This window comes from Leguminivora glycinivorella, chromosome 7 (assembly GCF_023078275.1).
Source record: "Leguminivora glycinivorella isolate SPB_JAAS2020 chromosome 7, LegGlyc_1.1, whole genome shotgun sequence".
In the NCBI taxonomy this organism is placed as follows: domain Eukaryota; kingdom Metazoa; phylum Arthropoda; class Insecta; order Lepidoptera; family Tortricidae; genus Leguminivora; species Leguminivora glycinivorella.
The window spans coordinates 781,482-804,256 of record NC_062977.1 but is presented as its reverse complement, the minus strand read 5'-3'; the positions used below and the strand labels follow the sequence as shown (position 1 = coordinate 804,256).

Sequence of the window (22,775 nt, the reverse complement as noted above, 5' to 3'; positions counted from 1 at the left end):
TGTCCTTACTTCTTCCTGTGAGTGAATACAAAGCGGCCTGCAAGCGCGTGAGGCGGCGGCGCTCGGGCGTCGGGTGATGATGGTGACGTGGGGGATGTAGGCTCCGAGCCGCGGATGCTGCCCGATGCTGTGTCCATTCTGTTCATACAACGCTCACAATAAAAAAAAACACAGGACATCGGTAGGAAGAAGAAATTTCTAATGCAAGCAAAGCAATTATTTACATGACCTTGGAGTTTCCGTTATAGATCGGATTGTAAATATCTACACCCAATCAAAATAAAAACGACGTAAGTTAGGTTTCTTTTCGGTTCGTGGGTCACGTGGCTCTAAAGTCTCCCCTTTTTTTGGCAAGTTACAGTTTGGAGACCAGTGATTTAGGGAAATACCCAGCCTAGTAAATCTGCCTGATTTCAAGTAATCTTCAATACAGTCTATGTGCTGACCCAACATGCTTGTGGCTAGCCACTAGCAGCTCGAAGTCTGGCCCGTATGTCTGCAGCGCATCCACCAGTAGCAGTGAATGCACGGATAATGCCAGCGCCAACTCCGAAGGTCTGGCAGTGGCTGTAGCTTTGACGCCACAAACTTGGACTTCAGCGATGCTACGCCCACGGGATTGGACCTGAATAAGATACAAAAAATGAGTAATAATAAAAAAAAATGGTATAATATGTTACATTTTGGTGCCGTGACCAGGATTTTTGAAGTACATTATGGCAACGAGACATTTTGTCAGCAAAATAATTCATGATATTCTAGCTAACTGCTAAAACAATACAGAAGCTATAAAACCTACGATCACGCCTTTACCGGTTTTCTAAAAAATAAGATGCGAGTAATGTAAAAATTTTTTTTTGGGAATTCTCAATGGAAACTTTATAGCTATTGTAAAAAATAGTTTTGTTTACCTCAAGCGACATTTGGTCTATGGCAAACTGCACCATGAAGAGTGTGGCATGTTTGTGTGAGGAATGCGACGAGGGTTCCGTGTCAGAGCTCTCGCTGCTCTCAGATTCACCGTCCGGTTCATCGGTGCCTGAACCCTCCGCTTTATCGTTACGAGACCTGTGTGCACAACAGTTGAATCAGTGAGTTGAATTTGTTTCCTCTTATCAGTTAATACTAGAGTAGCAAATGTAAACTATTATGTAACCCATTCTCTGCATGCATGAATAAATCATGGCATTTCAAATAACTGATGTTAGTCAGATCGAGCTGCACCAATTTGGTAAGAAACATAGTAAGTAAATTTGTCCTTTCTCAGACAAAAGTACAACTTTGTTGTTTGCCATAAGGATGTTTCGACAGATTATACTTATAAAGATACTTGTATAATTCTCGTCCTTCTGTCTGTCCACCGATAAAAATTATGATTATCAATTAAGGGCTTGTTCAAAGGATATAACATATATGTTATAACAATGTATTTATGAACTGCTTGGTAGCAGTTGACAATACACTTACGTATCTCTGGCGAAGAGAGGAGAGCTAGCGATGACGGATCTCACAGCAAAGACCTTCTGCTCGCTGAGATGGACTACCAATGCTGGCAGGGTGCCACAAAGGGTAGCTGTCGGGTACTGCGGGTCCGTTGTGTGCACCACACGTCGCTCCGCCTAAGGTATTAAAAACTACATTTGGATCGCTAAATTCGTTCATTTTGCGACCGTCTAAGGCCGGTTCTACCGTTCGAAGCGACAGAGGAGAAAACAGGGAGCGAGGAACGGTTCCGCGCCTTATCCTATTCAAGTTATACAACCACCATCATATCTCGCCGTCGCCGGCCTGTGACTGTGGGGAGCCAATCCAAACCATCTCTCACATAACTGAAGAATGTCCTGAAAGGAGGTTCCCCGGAAATATGCAGGACCTCCTGGCAATCACACCGGAAGCAAGGGATTGGCTATTAAAATTGGATGTTAAATTGTAATTTTACTTTATATGCATGTATAATAATTTAAATTTTAACAGGAATAAAGCCATACGACATAATAATAACCACCATCATAAACGTGAACTCGCACTTTCAAAAATGAACTATAACAGCAATAATCTGTTCATCACGTAAGTGGCGACCGTGACAGGACAATAATGATAAAAAGAAAAAATATAAATTTGGGTTTTGAATTCGAATGAATGAATGAATGAAATAATGAATGACTTTTATTGCTTATGATTTTTCCTTTTGTATTTTTCTATATCTACTATACCATTAACACCTAATTATATATCCATTTTTACCCACATAACAATAGTACAAAGATATATTTCTAGAATTAATAATAAACAGAGCTACTTACTTGCAACGATATACTAAATCTGTCCAACAGATGCAGGGACGACGTGGTTTTCGCGTGCGCGTACTTCCAGTTGTCCCGCGCTCGTCCCACCAGGATCTGAAGGTCGCTGAACTCTATCGTGTATCTGCGCAAACACATTGTTTTTATACTTTATGTTATAAATATTGTTTAAGAGTGTGATTCTGGTCACGGCACCAATTACGTAAGGGTTTAAACTTCTGATGAATGACTATAACATGTAAAACAAAAAAACTATCGCTGTCGGTAGAGTACTAGTAGGTTGTTTAAAATTGGTTTAGAAGTAAATTCACACTTGCCTTTTCAAAACTGTGCAGATACACCTACCTATCGTATAATCTGTTGTGTAGTCGCATAGCTAGTAGCGCGGGCTGTGCAGGAGTTAATGCCGGCGGTTCCGGTGGTGACGCGGGCGACAGTAGACTGCCAGGTGGCGTTGAGCATGGAGTCATAAACATTTCTGCAAGTAAATATTCACGAATGAGGCATATATTATCATCTTGAGGTAACAGGTAACCCAACCTTTCAACTCCCAAGGGTGTACATTTAGTCCATTAAGATCAAATACAAATGGAGCTTAGTTGTTTAATGCCGTTGTTTATCTCTGAGACATAAAGTAATTATCCCTCATTATCAAAGCTCCCGCTATCCGATACAGGGTCTATCGCTTTAGCGTTGCTAGCGGAAAAGGACCGAATCCAGTCATGCTTTGTCGAATAAAACTACCGAAAGTATGAATTTAAATTTCATTTGCTAGTATCTTTGTATGTCTTACGATAAAATAATGTCCTTACCTTCGTCATCCACGCTCCCGCTATCCGGCACAGGTTCTATCGCGTCTGCGTTCGCCAGCCGAAGCCGACCGAAGTCCAACACTAGTACTGACGAATCTCGGTCCGTCAGCGATTCGACGAATAAAATCTGAGGTGCTGAGATATCCAGTTCCACTTGCCAGGATCTTCGCTCCCCCTGAGAAAGAAATATCAAATTAGAGTACAACAGTGAACTATGAGTTCGCAAAAAATGCAAAATGAATACTTACAAGCAATTTTGAGTTGAGGTGAGACCTTATTTACATGATGGTAGTATTCCAATTTATTAAATTTAAAGGTTCAATGTCTTAAATGGTAGAGTGAGACTCAATGCACATATCCCCCCTCCCCGCCCCCTTCTGTTCCCCTCTACCAACAGACTGTTCTGCAGTTTGTCAGAAGAATTAATGTTATCGAAAAAGGGTTTATTTTGAGAATAAACGATTTATTTATTTATTGTTATTTATTACACAAGAAATTTGACAAGTTGAATACCACCCTATTTAAGATTGTTGATGCAGGAAGCAGCACTTCAGTCACTAACAGTGTCGGAAGCAAATAGCAAAAGCAGAATGCGTCACGATGTCTTTTAGCTGTAAGAGTATAGACTGTTACGACATTTCTACGAAACTTATAACACCCAGTCGTTTCTCCGTTGCGGGTTAAATGTGTAGGTATAATTTATTTATTTATTTATTTCAAAAATAGTGATACAGCATGACAGTATTAAATACTAAATCACTGCAAAACTAAAAACAAGTACAAAACATTTTTTATACATGATAAACTGTTGAATAATAGGTTGCCACAAGCTTTAAAAATCTTCGTAGCAACCACATTTGTTAACTTTTATATTTTAATACTTATTGTATTATGTATATAACCTTAGGCTTACCTTAGCTTTGCTTGTGTTATGTATTTTTTCTGTTCTGAATTTTATGAACTTCAGGTCTTTTTTAGAATAAGTTTGCATGCGTATTTATTTGCACCCTTGTCATATGTGTGAATGACTGTATGTGTTCTAAATAAATAAAATAACTAGGTGTGACTGTACTGACCACACTGGGGTGCAGCATGTGCTCCCACTGCGTGATGAGCTTGGCGCGCGTGTGGTCGCGCACGGCCACGTACGGGCGCGCGGAGCCCCAGGGCTCGGCCGCGAACTGCTGCGCCCAGCGCGCCGCCGCCGAGCAGTACACCACCTCCAGCGGCGCCGACTTCACCCACAACCTGCACACATAACAAATCTAAATAACATTTTTTTTTTTATATTGGGGACACCTTACACGGATCAACTTAGCCCCAAACTAAGCAAAGCTTGTACTATGGGTGCTAAGCGGCGATATACATACTTACATTCATAGAAAACATCCATGACTCAGGGACAAATATCTGTGCTCATCACACAAATAAATGCCCTTACCGGGATTCGAACCCAGGACCGCGGCTTAGCAGGCAGGGTCACTACCGACTGAGCCAGAGCGGCCGTCATTGAGCCAGACCGTCCGTCAGCGTCAGGATTAGATGATCACAGCATTTCCGGAACGAACATTGTTGATTAGCGAAAACATTGACAACAATATTGAATTCTCAGACTACGTTCACACCGCGACTGTTCGATTCCATATTTTCTCGTGGTTTTACCGTATACGAGACGACCGTTCACGTGGTGGTAGGTCCATTCGGATTTTTCCCGTATGCAATCGGCAATCCGTCCTCCAACATGACCTTCGCCACAAACACAACGTACACCGACCGGTCTGGCTCAGTCGGTAGTGACCCTGCCTGCTAAGCCGCGGTCCTGGGTTCGAATCCCGGTAAGGGCATTTATTTGTGTGATGAGCACAGATATTTGTTCCTAAGTCATGGATATTTTCTATGTATATAAGTATGTATTTATCTATTTAAATATGTATATCGTCGCTTAGCACCCATAGTACAAGCTTTGCTTAGTTTGGGGCTAGGTTGATCTGTGTAAGGTGTCCCCCAATATTTATTTATTTTATTTAGTTTTATTTATTTATTTATTTACACAAGAATCCAGTGTGTCCGTGTGAACGAATCAACGTAAACAAAGTCGTAGTGAGAATCTCGCATCTCCGGTGGCAAGACCCTACGGTATATGGTAAAAAATATGTCTCGAATACGCTTTCCTCGCATGGACGTCGTGTGAACGAAGGCCTTTCCTCATACAACACTCATTGGAACAATGGTGCTTGCTCCATCTGTCTCCCCAGTTCCACACTGCTTATCGCACCAAGCGGCGCCGGAGCCACAAGCACAGGGAGCAGTGACCTTGGGGTGATTCGTTCTCGAAGACATATCCCACCGAGACTATAAGAATAGCTAAAACAGGTATGTAATATTGACCTAAATTATTTATAAAGCTCTAGTCTGTGTATTCAAACTAATATTAAGGGTGCAACCTTAGAATTACTCACTTATAATCCGCATTCAATCCAAAAGGTCTTTTCTCATACAGCAATTGGAACAATGGTTTTGCTCCGTCTGCCTCCCCACACTACTTCTTGTACCAAGCGGTGCCGGAGCCACCAGTACAGGGAACAGTGTGATTCGTCCTCGAAGACATACCCTACCGAGACTATAAGAATTGCTAAGACAGGTCTGTAAATACTGACCTGTAATCTGAACAGCTAAAATAAAGCTCTAGTCTGGATTTGCAAACTAATATTATGGTTGCAACCATAGAATAACTCACTTATAATCCGCATTCAGTCCAAAAGGCCTTTTCTCATACAGCAGTTGGAAGAGCGGTTCCTGCTCAGTCTGTCTTCCCACACTACTTCTTGTACCAAGCGGTGCAGGGGCCACTAATACGGGGAACAGTGACCCCGGTGTGATTCGTTCTCTAAGCGACACTCCGCCTAGAGACACGTGGAGGGCGTGGGAGCCGGCGCGCACGCGGGACTCCAGGCCCACGGCGACGGCGCTGAACTGTAGTTCTAAGCCTACGGCGGCTTCGGAGCCGGGGGATGATGGTTCTCTGAGGAAGAAATAGTACATTACGATACAAGTGCGGAAAAAAGGAAGTTCGAAACGAGTGGCGAATTTCCTTTTCGCACGTGTATCATACGACGTTTTTCAGTACAGATGGCCCTAGTTTCGACCTGACAAAAAATAATCCACTTGCAGTAATGCACTAGTGCGACAAAAAAATCCTGTACTGAAAAGGTCAGTTACAAAGCGCTTCAATTACTATAAGGTTTGCAAGGGAATTTAAAGGGGTAACGATAACGCTGAATATTAATGCCAGGCTTTTGCTCAACTCTTAGTGCGTTTTCACACTATCCGATCCGATATCGGATGTCGGACCGATATCCCATACATTACAGGCACCATCTTGGATATTTTCTATTGAAATCATTCTGACATCCGATATCGGATCGGATAGTGTGAAATGGCACTTATAGTATGTATAGGTGACGAGAACTTTATGCAGAAGCGTCGTTTTAATGACCATTTTAATGGCAGCAACATAGTCACAAAATCGATTCACATTACTGTTATAATTGTGAAAACATTAAATCAAGATTACGGAATCAAGGTGCAACAAAAAATCAAATGATATACAAGTTCAAACGTTTAGGAAAAATAACACTCAAGAGTAATTATTAAAACTGTACTCACTTATTCTCCGCCTCCGATTCCATACACAAATTCAGACAGCCCTTATTGAGCACGAACTCAAACTTGCCAAACACCGTGTCCCTCTTCAACATCGTATTGTTCTCCAGCGAGTCCGCGATCACGTCCAATATCTCCTCCTCCAAGTCGGCGCAGGGGGGGACTGTATGGCGGGCGGGGCGCCCTGCGGGTCGGGGCCGGCCGGGTCTGGCGCGGGCGCGCTGTACCAGCCCCACCACTGCGGGAACCACTGCACCAGCATGGAGCGCCCGGAGGCGCCGGGCTTGTCGGGGGTCGACACTGGGGTCGCGTGGGGGACTTTCCGCATTGCAATCTGTATCAATACAACGACAATTAGGACCAGTTACATCAAACATAGTTAGAGACACAGAGGTCTATGGGTGTTCCCATACAATACAATTTTGCGAACGCTTTAACGGGGACAGACGATTTGGTGCACCGTTTGATTTATTTGTAGCTTCACAATTGGCAAGTAAAATCATTGCAATCTAAAAAGATTTAATGATTTCTCAAATCCACATCTACCTGCGAAATTTAGTTGGGCTAAGCGAGCTAAAAGGTTACATACCCGTAAGTGTTGCGACTATTACAAGTGCAAAGTTACTAGAAAGTTCGGAGTACAAAAGTAGATGAGATTAGAATAAATTTAAAAGTGGAAAATGTCTGCCTTGGGTGAGACTTGAACTCACGGCGTCTGGATGTGAGTTCAAGTCTCACCCAAGGCAGACATTTTCCACTTTTAAATTTATTCTAAGCCTAATGGCATCGATTGCAGACGTTTCTGCTAATCAGAAGTTAAAATTTAGATGAGATTACCTTATAAAATACTAGTGCACTCACATAAAATCGACTACCTGCGCTGTAAAATGTATTAGTTATCTGATGTATCAAAAATACCACAATTAGTTTTTTTAATGATATAGACAGCAACTGGCCGGAGCAGGTGGCAAATCGTGATGGGTGACCGAAGAAATGGGAGGCCTTTGGCCAGCAGTGGGACACAATTATAGGCTAGAAAAAAAAAACAACAAACGAGCAGACGAGCCACCTGACGTAAAGCAGTCATTGCCACTCATGGACATAGTCCGGAGTCACTAAAGCCACTTATGCATTTACTTTTGAACGTTTACCTCTCTGAGCGGCTTGAGTAGATGCAGCGGAGTCTTCCACTCGAACTCGTCCTTGGCCGCCTTCTTATCCGGCGGCAACGTGGCGGCGGGGTTGGCCAGCAGGCTGAGGCAGATCTCTACGTACTGCCGCGCCGCCCGCGCCTGCGCCAAGCAGGACCCCCAAGTTGGAGCTGGCTCCATCCCTGAAACACGATTCATATATAAAGCTGATCTTGTCACTAAAAAACGATTTAAAATTAAATTTTTCTATGAAATGATGAATTTATGATGATTATTCAATCCTACAATATTTTCAAATTTGCCTTTTTCGGTGACAAGATTTGCTTCACCATCTATACATGGCTTTCCATCACAAAAGAGTCCACATGTTTCAAATGCTATCAAGCTATTTGAAGACTAGATCGTTTCAATTGGCGCCGTGACCAGATTTTTAAAAAGTCACAATTTCAAGAGTATATTGTAATGAATCACACACGAAGGTGCACCTGCGCATCTGTACTCACACATCACTCACTCTACTGTCTCTGTGTACACAACTGGCTATAGTACTCACACTTGTGCTCGGAGTAGTGGGTTCAGTATTAACGTCACGGAAGACGTAAAACATCAAGTTATTCGAAGATTAGTCGTTTCAATTGGTGCCGTGACCAGGATCTGGGTTTTGTAAGTCACAATTTCAAGAGTATTTTTTTATAGATAACACACAAAGGTTCACCAGCATCTGTACTCACAGGTGTGCTCGGGGTAGTGGCACTTGAGCGCGTACAGCCACCAGACGCGCGCGGCCTGCCGCACCGGCACGGCGGGCCGGAGCGCGCGGAACTCGCGCAGGCGCCCCACGCGCTCCAGGCCTAGTGAGCAACCTACTGCTTCGCTGTACTGCCTCTGTGGAAAACACAAATGTGATACGAGTATAGTAACGAATGTTTAATACATTACCGCAAAACATTGTGATGTGAATACTCGTTAGTATTCTATCTTTTGAAAGATAGCTTTAGCGTAAGTTCTACCTATTAGTAGTGTAAATAGTGTCAAGGTCATATTTGTTATTGAAATATTGTGGCCTGGAAGCCCCACTTATGATGGTACCTGTGTCAGATTGAGAAGCACGGTGTCTAACGTGAGGTGCGCAGTAAGTCTCGGCCGCGTGCGCGAGCGCAGCGGCTGCTCAGTTCGCTCGCGACGCACGCGCGCTGTGGCCGTCGCTGGCGCTAACAGCCATTGATGGGTGCCCAGCCAGGTTTGGGACATACGTTCCTGGACACAAAAACAAAATATTGCAAAAAAAAAATTAAAATCAGACTAGATTACTATCCTTTCTCAGGGCGTGAAGTGAAATCATGGGTCAACATTAAAGCCCGTAGCGGGCAATTGGGACAACGTACCGTTAGCTCAGACATGGAGCAATCTGCCATCATCTCATTTGGCGGCATCACATCCCAGTAGACCGCCAGCCTCTGCAAGCTCTAGTAGCTTAAAGGAACAGCCATCGCCAGTGGCTGGTAGTAATGTAAAGCCTCTCTTCCAGTTCGCGTCGCAGGATTCGGCGGATAGCGCGGCGGCGGTGAGACCGCAAGCGAAGGCGCGAGGGGAACAGGTCACGGCATCCTCATAGCGGATGTGGACGTCGTGGAGTTTTAACTGGGGAGAAGATTAAATATAAGACTCGTTAAAGGTACAAAGTAGATGGGATATAGTAGGCACAAGTAAAATAATTTACAGTTGCTGCTACCATGAGATTTTCTGGCTGATAAACAACAGGACGAACTTATAACGGATCATTACTGCAGGATTTCTACAAATGGTCAAAAACCCGTAGGTAGTAAATATACCCCGAATCACAAAATAGCGCACCCGTCAGCACCAACTTGTAAAGACACATACCTGAAGGTTCTCCACGATGTTGGCCAGGAAGCCAGTCCCATAGCTCAGCCAGGAGGAATAAGACGCTGCGTAGTAAGACGCGTCTGCCGACATAGCCTCTTGCGCCGCGCGCCATTGCGCTTCCAAGGCGTCCAGTAGCGCGACCTTGCGTTCGTGCGCATAGTGCGCTTCGGTTGCGCTGTCCCACTGGCAAACAATACATTATGCAAATACAATTACAGTTTTAGATAGTTTTTAAATAAATAAGGATATGCATCCAAAAATGGGCATTTTTAGAATTTGGGACCCCCCAATTAGCGTAAGTTGTTAACAAAAATTAACTCACTGACAGTTTTGTGACGATAATTAAGCATGAAATATCAATAAAAATATTGTTTTTGTGTTAATTACATAAACTTTAAGCGATAATATACACAAAAGTAATTTTTTTGACAGATTTTATGCTTAATTGTCATCACAAAACTGACAGCAAGTAAATTTTTGTTAATAGGTTACGCTAATTGGGGGGGTCCCAAATTCGGAAAATGCCCAAATAATGCGTCTCAACTGCGAAGACTACAAAAACTCTTTAGTAAAAGTGGACCTTAAGACGATACGGTAGGGGTCAATTCTCCATACAAACGCTCTCGACTATTTCCTCCCTGGTTTTTGAAGATAGAGCAATGATTTTTTCAACACAGATTGTTATTATTTTTATCTGTGTCGGACCGTTTTGATTTTTTTGATATTCTGCTTTTTAAAGACTCTAGAGCCAATCAAAAATTTCCAAAAACGGCCTTATTCATTGTGGCGAAAAAAAAGGTGTGATGCTCAAGATTGGTAACAATTAACCAAAAAAGCTAAACGGTCCGACATAGATTATTTCATTGTTATTCAGATTCTTAAATTTCGTTCCGATTGATTAAGTTTTGAAGGAGGAAAGAGTCGAGAGCGGAACCTCGATTTTAAAGATTTTTTTGAAATATCTCTTGACTGAGTTGTTCTTAATCGACAATTTTTTTTCGATAAATCTAGTTAATAACACTTGTATATTTAACTAAAATTCCCAAGTTGAAAGGGGGGCTCCTTTCCATTTTAGCATTTTCGCTACCGTATCCTCTTAAATATAATGAAATTAATGAAGCTTTGGGAGTCAATCATAATTCATAAAAATGAGTATAGCAAAGTTGCTAAGGATAAGTATGCTGAAAAGATAGACATCTCTAGCAACTCTCTGAGCATGAAAAATACTCGTGACCGGTTATTACTCGTATCAGTATTTGGGAGCAAGTATAGAATAATCATAATTCAGCATTTGTTAACTTGTAACAGCAGAAGTAAATATACAAATATATGATAACATAACATACTAAACAAAGTCTATTAATATTGCATTTTAGTCTCATATCAAAAAATGTCAAGGACATTCATAAAGATAACATGAGTCACGTACACGTTTTACATCCCATCACAAATAATCTATGATGTAATCGCCGTCATGTATCATTTATGAGTTAGCATTTTCACTTATCAGATATGTAATCTTATCAAGTACCTAGTTCGATTTTCGTCGTAAAAAGTACTAAATTTTAGCAGCCATTAAGGTTTTTATTTTCTTAAAGATTGAATTGAAAATCGACCTTATGCACGGCCAATAATATAGTGCCTTCTATTCCAAATGTAACAAATGGTAAATGTGCAAAGTTCATGTTTTTTTGCAGGTACATATTGTGATAAAATGATAATAGTTCTAAAAGTTATCAAATCATCATGTGCTTTTTGGCAGGCAATCATGGTCACGCGATAAACGATAACGATAAACAACGTCTTATCGCCTATCGCGCGACCATGCTTGCCTGCCTGGTCTGTGAAATGGAGGTCAAGTTACAAAGTCATATCCTACGTAACGCTTTCAACACATCATAGGCAACAGTACAAGGCTGCAGACTGGACGCCCGTGGCCGGCTGCTCGGTAAATGGGGTGATGGATAAGATCAAAATGAAAAGATTTGCCCCTTGCGGCGCCGTCCACTGCCATGATCGTTATGCCGCTTGTCCCGTGAGTATAGTCCACACCGCAGTCACCGCAGCCTTATGGTTGGGCTGTAAAGTTACTTGGCGGCAGGATGTGAGCGAAATGAAGAAGCAAAAATGCAAAATTTCATAGCTCGCCATTGCCGAAATATAATACTATTTATATAAGTTTGACGTGTGTGTTTGTCTGTCTGTCTGTGGCATCGTAGCTCCTGAATGGATGAACCAATTTTGATTTAGTTTTTTCTGTTTGAAAGCTGAATGAGTTGGGATTGTTTTTAGCCATGTTTCATGAAAATCGGTCCAGCATGTTGGGGGGTCAAAATTTTATTGTGGTTAGGTTATGAATATTGTGTCAGTTTATGTCAAATCAAAGCTATTCTATAGGGATAGTCACTATTACATCAACCAAATCCCTCAGATATACAGTACTAACAGAAACACTCGTCATGTAAACCTTATTGGAACATAATTAATACCCTTCTAAGGGACCATCCCCACTCAAGAGACGTATGTCCTGAGGCGCTGAATGGACGTTCGCGCCACGCCGCCTGAATGTAATTTAAAAAACGTCTCCCCATGTAGAATAATAAAGCTCAAAATAAACAGAATGTTCAATGTAACCTGCATACCTCATCCAAGTTGACAGGCGCCGCAACAAGGTACAGCTTCTCAATAGCAATCAGCCACGGCGCGGAGCGGATCTGCCTCACGGGGACCTGTAGCTGAACCTTGCCGATGAAGCCGGCCCGGACCTCCACCGGCAGCCCCAGGTGCCGGAGCGCGTCCTTCTTCAGGGGGAGGTTCTCGAGTTCTACCTTCCCTGCAATTATATAAGGAGTTTAACGCAATTACAATACACATTAATATAAAGTGACAAAAAAAATTAAAGTCACAACTAGTAGCAGACATTTAGAATTTATTCTAGAAGTTTCTAGACTAGTCAGTTTTATACAATTTAGATTGACATAATTTTATTAATTCAATGTAGTTTTAAAACAATATTGTTTATTGCACTTGCCAATAAATTGCTCTGATATTTAGAAAAAGATGAAAATTGTACATTTTTGACCATTCAAAATTGCTTATTGAAAGCCTATTTGAATAAAGAATATTTTGATTGATTGATTGCTATATAAATTATAAATGTAGAATGTATATAAAATACATATCCTGCACAGTGGTGAAGCTACTTCTTATTCCCATAAGCCTCTAACTGTATAAAATTCTACTTTATCAAACAAAATAACATAGTTCTGATCCATTGTCAGAACAAAATTTTGTACCAATGAAACTCAACACAATTTAAAATATAACTAGGATCAAAATTGTCCAACATAAGTTTTATATGGTGGGTGTATTACAAGGTTAAGAATGTAGGCACTTCTTTCTATTGAAATGTTTCACACAGCTTTTTAGGAATTGTTGCCCCTATCTCTAATTTTCATAACATAGACTTTTACAGAATATGTATAAGTTTATAATTTTAATTTTAATTCATTTATAAATACCTACACCAATTAGAGTAAGCTACCTCTCTGTTTATTTATTTGTTGGAAAATTATTGAACATTGCAATAACAGATTTTTATGCTGAGGTGTATTACCATTACTATGTATAACTATAAATGTATGCCTACTAAGTTTAGCTGACTGATACATAAATTAAAAATTGAATGCTACATAAAATTAATGAATACCAATTGTTTTCAACTGCCAAAGTTTGGAGGTCAACTAGCTTTAAACAACATTACAACCCACATAACATGCGACATAGCGTTTAGGATCAAATTGGCTTGTGTAAATGTTTATTTCATTACTTCAATTACGCATAAATCCACCAAGTTTATATACAGATATGTTTAGAATGTTTGGGGTCCTTTTACTAGATTATAAATACATTATGAGTATTTTTATTATTATTTGTATGTCCTTTACTCGGGACCAGATTATGCGTGGGGCCGAAGCCAACAAATAAGACAGTTTAATTTAAAAAGTAATGTGACACTAACCGGCGATTATCACTGTCTGCACGTAATGCACCCAAGGACAAGCCCCGGTTTTCTATGTAAGAAAAACAAAAAGAAAAAGTTGAATTAGACGAAATTTTTGCCTGTTTGACAAAATGAGCAGGCGGTGACTACTCACTTTTTGTCGCGTGGCTTTGTGTCTACAGTCTGTACGAAAACAAACCTTATGAGAGCAGCGCGACGCTGAGCTGGTCTGTGTTGAGATTCTCGGGGGCATGGGACCCAAGGGATGCCATCCCACTTCCCCAAGTAATTGTTCAAGATTCTTTCCTTTAAATTTGTTAAGTAGTTAAGTCGGTTCTTAAACACATTCAGCTGATTTTTTGTCGCGTTTTGTGTCTAGAGTCTACGGTAAATAAACAAAGACAAACCCAACATCGTGCATGAGCCCCTCCAACATCGTGCATGATCGCTTCTACCCCCTTCGAACTGCACTCCTACTATCAGGTCACTTTCTATCCCAAAATCACTGACACAATTTAATAACATACACTTCGAGTCCTATAAGCTGTTATCAACATTGCGCTCATACACATCTACCTTATTTGCTAATTGCGCAATTTAGCCACACTTTTGGCGTGTATGGTTTAAATTTATCTATGTTTTCATATATTTTTATGAAATCCTATTGAAAAAAATTGACAGCTAGGGATGAATGAATGACTTCACTTGACAGCTGTTTAACTTGACATTTGAACTTCAGTTCAGAAATCAATGTATTGTTTGGTAAGAAAAAAATTGGTTGTCTGTAAAGTCTGTTTACGGACGGTAGTTTAACGTGATAACGTCAAACATTACAGTAGTATAGACAGGGGCGGTCAGAGTATAGCAAAAGGGGCCCGATTCTGGGACTTTTTTCACGTTTTTTTATTTATTTAAATTTTTTATTTAAATTTAAAAGTTAACAGTATTTCACCAAAGCACTTATGTGGTAATATAATTATGTACATGTTAAATTGACATAAATAAAAGCAAACACACTTAAAAGTTAAACTATGGTTATTACATTAATCACCTGAGGAGTGTAGAGTCTATGAACCTTAAGAGTTTTCTGTAAAACACACCAACACTATCAGCAAATATGTCAATATCGTCTGCCTCCAACATGATGCGGTTAAGAGCAGCTCAGGCTCGAGCGGTGCGCCGGCCGCCGCGAACAGGCGCCGCCGCCGCCGCGCCGGCACCGCGCCCGGCATGCCAACCACCACATTCGCTCTTGGCACTTGCAGCCCCATTCTCTCAAGCACGGATGCGTCATCTACTCTATGGTGAAACAGTTGGCGGTAATGCATAATATGCAGCAGTTTCCGTCTGGTTTCTAGAGTTTGAAGACCAACCATTCCTGTTAGTCCTGTTAGAGATGGATACAGAGATGGATCCATCTATATGGGTAATATCCGTACAGTCGTTTGTAAATGTGCCTACAGAACTTCCTCTGCACTCTTTCTAGCATAGTGTTTTGTTCTTATTAGAAAGAATCACAGACCAACCCCTATAGACATCTATTACAAGACGACTCGCGGTGGCCAGCCTTCCTAGTATTTGCACTGATATAAGCGCGGGCGCTCGCCGTGCCCGATCAGTATCGACCAAGTAACAGACCCGAAAGCAGCGCGTGTTTTTCGCACAAAAAAATTGGAAAACGGTATTTTGATGCCTTAAAGATGTCCACCTGTAGTGTGAAATGGTGTGGAAAGGTAACAAGAAGCTCAAATTTAAAAACAGACGGCATTACATTCCACAAATAAGTCATATTTATAATTTATTCAGAGCCGGCATAGGTCAACTTACATTGGCCACTTACGCGTCAGTAGAGGGACAGTCATACTTCTGTCCCTTTTCATCTGGCGCGACTGCCCGCCGTCCTTGAAACGGCCAATCACAGCGCGCTTAACACATTCCTCGCACCCCAAACACTGGTGACTCGTATCGCGAACCAAATATACAAGACTGCCACTCTATAGGAGGTTCTCTGTGGAAAGAATGCATTAAAATAAGCATCTTTTATAAATTAAAGTTTTTTTTAAAACCTACTAATTTAGGAGTTAGAGTGGTGCAAAGTTGCAAAATTTTCCCGTAGCATTACTAAGGCGCCAGAGACAGAAAGCGATATCGACGGAGCCCCGCTTATTACAGAAACTGCACAGAATAGGAGCCTTCGGCCGTTTGAAGATACCTAACGAACCTAACCTATACCTATATAAAAGTCGTCATTTTGTATCCTAGACCGTTTGCGAGACACGCGTTAATTTTATTAAAGTGCTAGTGCCATTTACTAATCTTAGAACCCTAATATCTCAGTAAATATTAATGTAGAAGAAAAAGTTTATATAACAAAACATCCTTATTTAAACGTGTTCTATATGATTTATCAATATTATTAACATAGGTTATATTGGTAAAAAAAATCATCGTAAATTTATTAAGTCTCTGGCGCCTTAGTAAATACTATGGGAAAATTCGCAACTTCGTACTGCTCTAACTCCTAAATAAGTAGGTTTTTCAAACAACTTCGTTCTATAAAAGATGCTTATTTTAATGCAATCTTTCATGTTTTTAAATTACAAACACTCAAAAATAATAAACACGGGCGCGCCATCTGTCGCAGCTGTGGTGCTTTACTCAGGCCACACGCTACAACCATACCGAGCGCATCGATCAGCCGCTTAGTTCCAACGCGCGCCAATAGATGGCGCTAAAGCTATATTGGGAAACGGGACAATGACGTCATCTTTTTCGTGCATGCTGCCCGTAGTAACGAGTTATTAGACGTTATCACGTCAAAAATATGAATAGATATAATAGTATTCTTAGACGGGCGTACCGGAGTAAAACTTGGTCTATTTTTCATCTCTTTTTATTATCTTCAGCAGGCCTAGCACATGATGGCCGCGGGAGTATGTCGCCGCGAGATAGACTACCTGTCCTTATGTCATTAATACAATTAGACAAAGACGTGTCATCTATCTCGCGGCGACATACTCCCGCGGCCATCATGTGCTAGGCCTACTGTAGGTCTGTGAGTGACACACGGCCAACACACGGCGAACCGATTCTGTACCATAATATAATCGTTTGCACTTGCTTTGGGCAATACCGAACTAAAGCAAGGAACACACTACGCGGACGTCCGTCGTGAATCGACCGCGGACGGGAATCTGGACAATGAAATTACACATAACCGTGCAAACTATCGGTCGACGGACGTGGACGTGGCCTTGAGCGCATGGACGTCCGATCGAAATCTGGCTCGCTGGATGTTTTGTTCCGTGCACACTGATCGGTCGCGGTCGCGGACGATATACGACGGACGTCCGCGTAGTATGTTCCTAGCTTAATACTTGCTAATACTGAAGAGTAGTCTGGGACGCTCGACTGTTAGTATATTAGGTTTCTGAACGAAAATACGTTCCGTTGGGGCTCGAGGTTTTCCATGATGACATCATGTTTTGACAGCTGATCGCAATCAACAATCGTGAAATGAAACGTGCGCTAAAAGAATAGGAATTTTTCGGATTCCAGTATTATTTTAGGTTTTGTTTAACTTAAATTAATATACAAATCTAAATAAATATGACGGCAGTACACGTTATAAGAAGGTATGGGGTTCCACTAGCTAACATGTGTTGTCATAAAAAACCGACAAAATTACAAGTGCGATATAGTGCTACTTTAGGATTAACTGCGAAGAGATTTGCTCCAGTGCTTATAAAAGCTCGACATCTGGGGCTAGGTCCTACTTCTAAGGATTTCGAGGAGCCCACACAAATAACAGGACCAATTACTAAACTACACGCAGCTGAACTCGTACTGCACTTGAAAGCTGATGAGAGAAAATTGTTGTTCACGGCGCTACAGGAATACGAATCTAATAGGATTAAGGAGGAATTCGAAGGTAACACTGCCCTCTATGTCTAATATATTACATACTAGCCATCATTAGCATAATATCTCTCAAAAATATTGAAAATTATTTATGTTTTCAGACAAACTGGCAGGTCAGAGATGGCGAACAAAGCTAGGCAGGCCCAGCAAAGTGCCCACACTCGGCGACGTAGACCCCACAGGCACCTACTGCCCGGTGCCCGAGGACTGGCTCAAGAAAAAGTATGGTAAGAAACCATCATGCTAACCAGTTGATTCTGGTTTTACCAGTTATTTGTTAATACTTTATCTTACACCATGCTTACCTACTGATTATGAAGATGACTAGTTATTTAAATTGTAGTAAATAATATGTGTTATTTTACATTGGAGTTCATCAAAGGTCTTTCTTGTTTTTATGCATTCAATTTGGATCCATCTATTGGGTATGTTCTTATTGAATATTATGATCTTAATCTTGTTTTCTTTATAAAGTGCTTTAAAGCTATTAACTAATGGAGTTGCTAATTTCATATACTTTGTATGAGGTTACTTGTAAATTAAGTTTTTTAATATCATACATTCTCATAAATGTCCTTTAAATGTTGCTTACTAATGAGATAATAAAAAACTGTTTAATATGTTTTAAAAAACTAATTGAAAGCTAAATTTAAATAGATATCATACACGAAAGAAAAAACGACAAGGCCCACTGGTGGTGTTTTTTTTCTTTTCATGTATGATATATCTATTTCAATTTATAATTTATTTATAGTGTGACTCAAAATTTATATATAGTCAAGATTTATATAAAATATTCAATAAAATAATTTGATTTGTTCCCTAGTTAATTGAAACCTATTTGTTCTTTTAAACATGTTTATTAATTATTACTTGTGCTTCTTTTTCAGCGGCCACAGTACCCAAGCCTACAACCAGGGAGTTAGTTCACTGTAAGTATACAATATACTGTATTTACAATACAATACAATATCACTTTATTGCACATCCCAAAACAGAAACACAATGCAGTATACAACCTGTTTTTATTGATTTTCTTTAACTTTAGGGGTAGAATTATTTAGGTCATATACAGTCAATGCCAGCCCCAGGATTCAATCAGGGTAGAGCAAGATATGGTTATGGCACCCTTTTTTAAAAACATTTACACTTAAAATATGTATCAACTTTGTTTTATTAGGCGCCTAGAGCCACTCTACTTGCTCTAAACTAGATCTGGCTCTGTTATACAATTACTTTATTAAGAAACTTAGTGTTTTAACTCTTACACTTATTGAGTTATTACAAAGCGATGTCTCTCAGACATTGCACCATAAATCGTCTGAAATAATGCTAAGGCCAGTAGTAGTATTGAGTTATTCAGAAAGTAAATTTAATGTCTTAGCAACTGTACTATAACCTTGATTACTTCCTAATTAGTATTTATTTTGGTATGTGCCCTCAGATACTTGACACTAACTTTACATTGTTCTGTCACACTTATTACGTCATTTATTATCACTTTCAAGTTAGCGATTTTTTTTTTCGAACTTAACAAAAAGTGATAGGTATTTATATATCAGGTGGTTCCTGTTACTGAGCTTATAAAATAACATGTCAAATTTAACTGAAAACAATAAAAACACAGTGTATACTTTTTAATTTAATATACAGTAACTCTTTATTGCACTCCCCAACACAGCTAATTAATTGTGTAGGTACATAATAACATTAATAACATTCCCAAACTAATGATTATGATGTTGTTTACAGTGTCATTAGCAAATTCAGTGCCATTCATCGGTTTGGCTTCTTGGATAACTTCGTAATGATAGTAGCGGTAAGTATTGTCGTTTTTATAATAAAATTTATAAAAATAAACACATTCATTCACATTCACTGCCATTCAACTAAATGGCTCACTACTCCACAAACCGATGTGCCTAGCGGGTTGTCCGGCTTCTGAGCAAATTTCACGAGCGCCCACCAAGCGGCTTCTGTAGTGAATGTATTAATAAAAGTCAGCTACAGGCTTGTCAGCCTGTTCAAATTATTCGGTATCCTCATGTTACACGGTGTATATTTAAGATTTTTATGTAGACAGCCGCCTCATACTTCACTATAATCTACCTGATTATACAACATACTGTTACTACCAACAATGTCAATAACATCACATTTCACTACTGCACTTTAATACAGAATGAGTGTTACCATTGTGTTTTATGTTCCCATTTGTTACGAGTATGTTTATTTTATAGTAAAACAAATTGAGTCATAAATTTCATTGAAAACTTGGAATTACAACATACACTGTATGTTGTGACATAAGGTGACTCACAGACTCAATATAGCCTTCTGTGTCATTGTCAATCCATGTCCTACATTTACATTTAAACAAGGGAACTATGTGATCAAACTTTAATTAAGATGTCTAACCTAGAACTTAATTTTCATTGCTCCCTGTTCCACCCAATGTACTATCAGCTACAAAAGTGCATGGAGATATTATGAATGAATTCATTTATAAATTCGCCATACACTTTTGAGCTGATAGTACATTTAGCACATCCAGTTTCAATCCGATTAGACCCCTTTTCGTAACCAAATAAAGTAAGATTCGCTTCTTTGTTTTCATTTTTACTAAATTAGTCCAAAATTGTAAGATGAAAAACATTTAAACTGTTCAAATCAACAGTCTTCAGTCAAAAGTCATTAAATCGCTCCGGCAAGCCGTCGCGAATGTCGCGATGTAGCTTAGGCTCGTTAGCAATATTCAACTTCCTCCCCACTTTATTTATTTAATCCTATAATTCCACATAAAGGGTGACAGCATCGAAAGCAGCATGAGCGCGTTCATCACAATCTCCACGATGGCGGCGGCCGCGCTCGGCAACACGTTCAGCGACGTGATCGGCATCGGCTCCTCGTACTACGTGGAGCGCGCGGCCGCCATGCTGGGCATGGCGCCGCCGCCGCTGGCGCCCGTGCAGCTCGACATGCCCGTGTGCCGCCGCGTCTCCAACCTGGTGAGTACACTAAATGTTTTCTATGTATATAAATATGTATTTATCTATTTAAGTATGTATATCGTCGCCTAGCACCCATAGTACAAGCTTTGCTTAGTTTGGGGCTAAGTTGATCTGTGTAAGGTGTCCCCAATATTTATTTATTTATTTCTTCTTTGTTGAGTTACATTTGTGGCTTCACCAACAAACACAAAACTAAGTTTGTCACTGAGCGGCCTGTACGCGTATTTAACCAACTTATTTGGTCATGGTCGTGTTTCATTTACCTCCAAGCGGCCTAAGGAGCCTTTTGAGGATATATTTTGTTTACATTTATTTAAATATCTTTACAATAATTTTCAAGTTAAGTCCCCATAAGATAAAGCCATACAAAAAAATCGATTGAACATGACCGAAATAAAACAATATTGGCAGTGCAACGTGTGTTTATATTTTCGTAGTCAACTGTTTCTTGTACTGTTATACAGTTCTAGATTATGTATTCCTAAAATAGATCACGTCACCTCTACAGATAAACTGCGGAATGAAATTATTTTTGTATTTGATTATTGATTGTAATTCATCGAAGAGCGGTGCCAAACTGGTTAACGCATTTTTACATGTTTAATTCAAGGATTCTTCTGTCTGCAATGCATTCTAAGTGTTCTAACCTTACTGCTTTTCTCCAGGGTCGCGTACTCGGCATCACGCTAGGCTGTTTCCTCGGCATGACGCCCCTCCTCTTCAAGGACGACAAGGACGACAAGGAGAAAGACAAGGTCGACAACAAAAACAAACAGGAACCCAAAGCGGACGCGAAAGAGAAAACGGACGCGAAAGCGGACCTCAAGAAGAGTTAGGTAACTAAGTAGACTAGTATTGATTCACAAAAACTAGCACAAATGGAATGAACGAATCTTTTATTGTGTGAGTTGTACTGTATACCTTACTCTCACAAGTGCATACTCGTTCGACAATATATGAATTATTAACTCTATCGTCCCACAACACATGGCGACCCTGCCTGGATGCATGTACCGGCATACAGTCGTAACTATTTTATTGGTTAATCTGTTACACACATAGATATTTTCATTTCATTCAGTCATTCATTCCATTCGTGCCTGCTCTTGTGAATTAACCTGTAGGGGCGGATAGAAAGGACTAGGAAAACTAGCTTACATTACTATTGTGGAATTTAGGAATGAAATGGCTTGGGAGAAATCCGCCCCAAAACGCAATACACAAATGTACTTAGCATCACATTTTAAAGACACAATTTCGAAATCTCATCTTCCTAGGATGTGACTAAGCACCGTTTTAAAACAAAATATCGGCCTAACTGAAGCACTTGTAGTGAATTTAAAAACTTAGATATTGTTAAGATTTACACTAAAACGACCCTTTTTAACCGACTTCAAAAAAGGAGGAGGTTCTCAATTCGACTGAATGTTTTTTTTTTTTTTATTTTTTTTTTGTATGTATGTTACTCGATATCTCCGAGGATCGTGGACCGATTTTCAAAATTTTTTTTTGATCGAACGGGTATAACCCCGAGATGGTCCCATTGGCACCAAGTCGGGGTCTGACGATGGGATCTTGGAGAAATCGAGGGAACTCTTCAAATGTTATAGGCACATGTAATGTTCTTAGTGTATTTTTCAAAGGTACACCAGTATTTACGCCTGATGGTAATAATTTTATGTGGCTGAGCTGATGATGGAAGGTCAACTCCTCAACGGTTAGGAGTTAAAGGATAATTCTTTCACTACTGTACATATATTCGGACTGATACATATAATATCACTAGGAACCACTAAAAATCAACAAATAAATTAACTTTTTAACAAAAAATAAAACCGCCTTCAAAAAAAGCGTGTTACAAAACACAGAGAAACTAAAAAGCCAAAAATAATAAACCTTCGAATTCAGATTTCTTATCGGATTGCAATAATCTAAACATCCAAATTATAAACAAATCAATTATTTTTGGAGTCGGGGCCAGCCTGCGTATGGTTGGGTGGGGCAAACAGGAAATAGCAAGGCGA

The 22,775-nt window shown here is 40.1% G+C and overlaps 2 protein-coding genes across 2 annotated transcripts in view; one reads left to right on the top strand and one right to left on the bottom strand.

Moving 5' to 3' along the window:
* LOC125227992 (vacuolar protein sorting-associated protein 13D) overlaps positions 1-14,091 on the bottom strand; it is a 77,472-nt gene extending 63,381 nt beyond the window's left edge. Inside the window, 19 exon segments of the mRNA XM_048132429.1 lie at positions 10-138; positions 447-625; positions 912-1,068; positions 1,468-1,619; positions 2,304-2,427; positions 2,649-2,781; positions 3,116-3,290; positions 4,192-4,363; positions 5,853-6,137; positions 6,782-6,951; positions 6,954-7,112; positions 7,930-8,111; positions 8,661-8,814; positions 9,019-9,186; positions 9,315-9,392; positions 9,394-9,570; positions 9,814-9,999; positions 12,459-12,650; positions 14,023-14,091. Coding sequence (XP_047988386.1) covers positions 10-138; positions 447-625; positions 912-1,068; positions 1,468-1,619; positions 2,304-2,427; positions 2,649-2,781; positions 3,116-3,290; positions 4,192-4,363; positions 5,853-6,137; positions 6,782-6,951; positions 6,954-7,112; positions 7,930-8,111; positions 8,661-8,814; positions 9,019-9,186; positions 9,315-9,392; positions 9,394-9,570; positions 9,814-9,999; positions 12,459-12,650; positions 14,023-14,091 — 3,041 coding nt within the window.
* A 3,232-nt stretch (positions 14,092-17,323) lies between these two features.
* On the top strand, positions 17,324-22,131 carry LOC125228378 (transmembrane protein 65). The gene is made up of 6 exons (XM_048132928.1): positions 17,324-17,750; positions 17,842-17,967; positions 18,631-18,672; positions 19,493-19,559; positions 20,545-20,748; positions 21,417-22,131. Exons 2-6 carry the CDS (start codon positions 17,861-17,863, stop codon positions 21,585-21,587), a joined length of 591 nt encoding a protein of 196 aa, XP_047988885.1. The 5' UTR covers positions 17,324-17,750; positions 17,842-17,860; the 3' UTR covers positions 21,588-22,131.
* The last annotated feature ends 644 nt before the right edge of the window (positions 22,132-22,775 follow it).

Coding starts and splice junctions, on each gene's coding strand:
- LOC125228378 (XM_048132928.1), top strand. CDS start 17,861: ATGGCGAACAAAGCTAGGCAGGCCCAGCAAAGTGCCCACACTCGGCGA. Junction 18,673..19,492: donor AACCAGGGAGTTAGTTCACT/GTAAGTATACAA, acceptor TGTTGTTTACAG/TGTCATTAGCAAATTCAGTG. Junction 20,749..21,416: donor GCCGCCGCGTCTCCAACCTG/GTGAGTACACTA, acceptor GCTTTTCTCCAG/GGTCGCGTACTCGGCATCAC.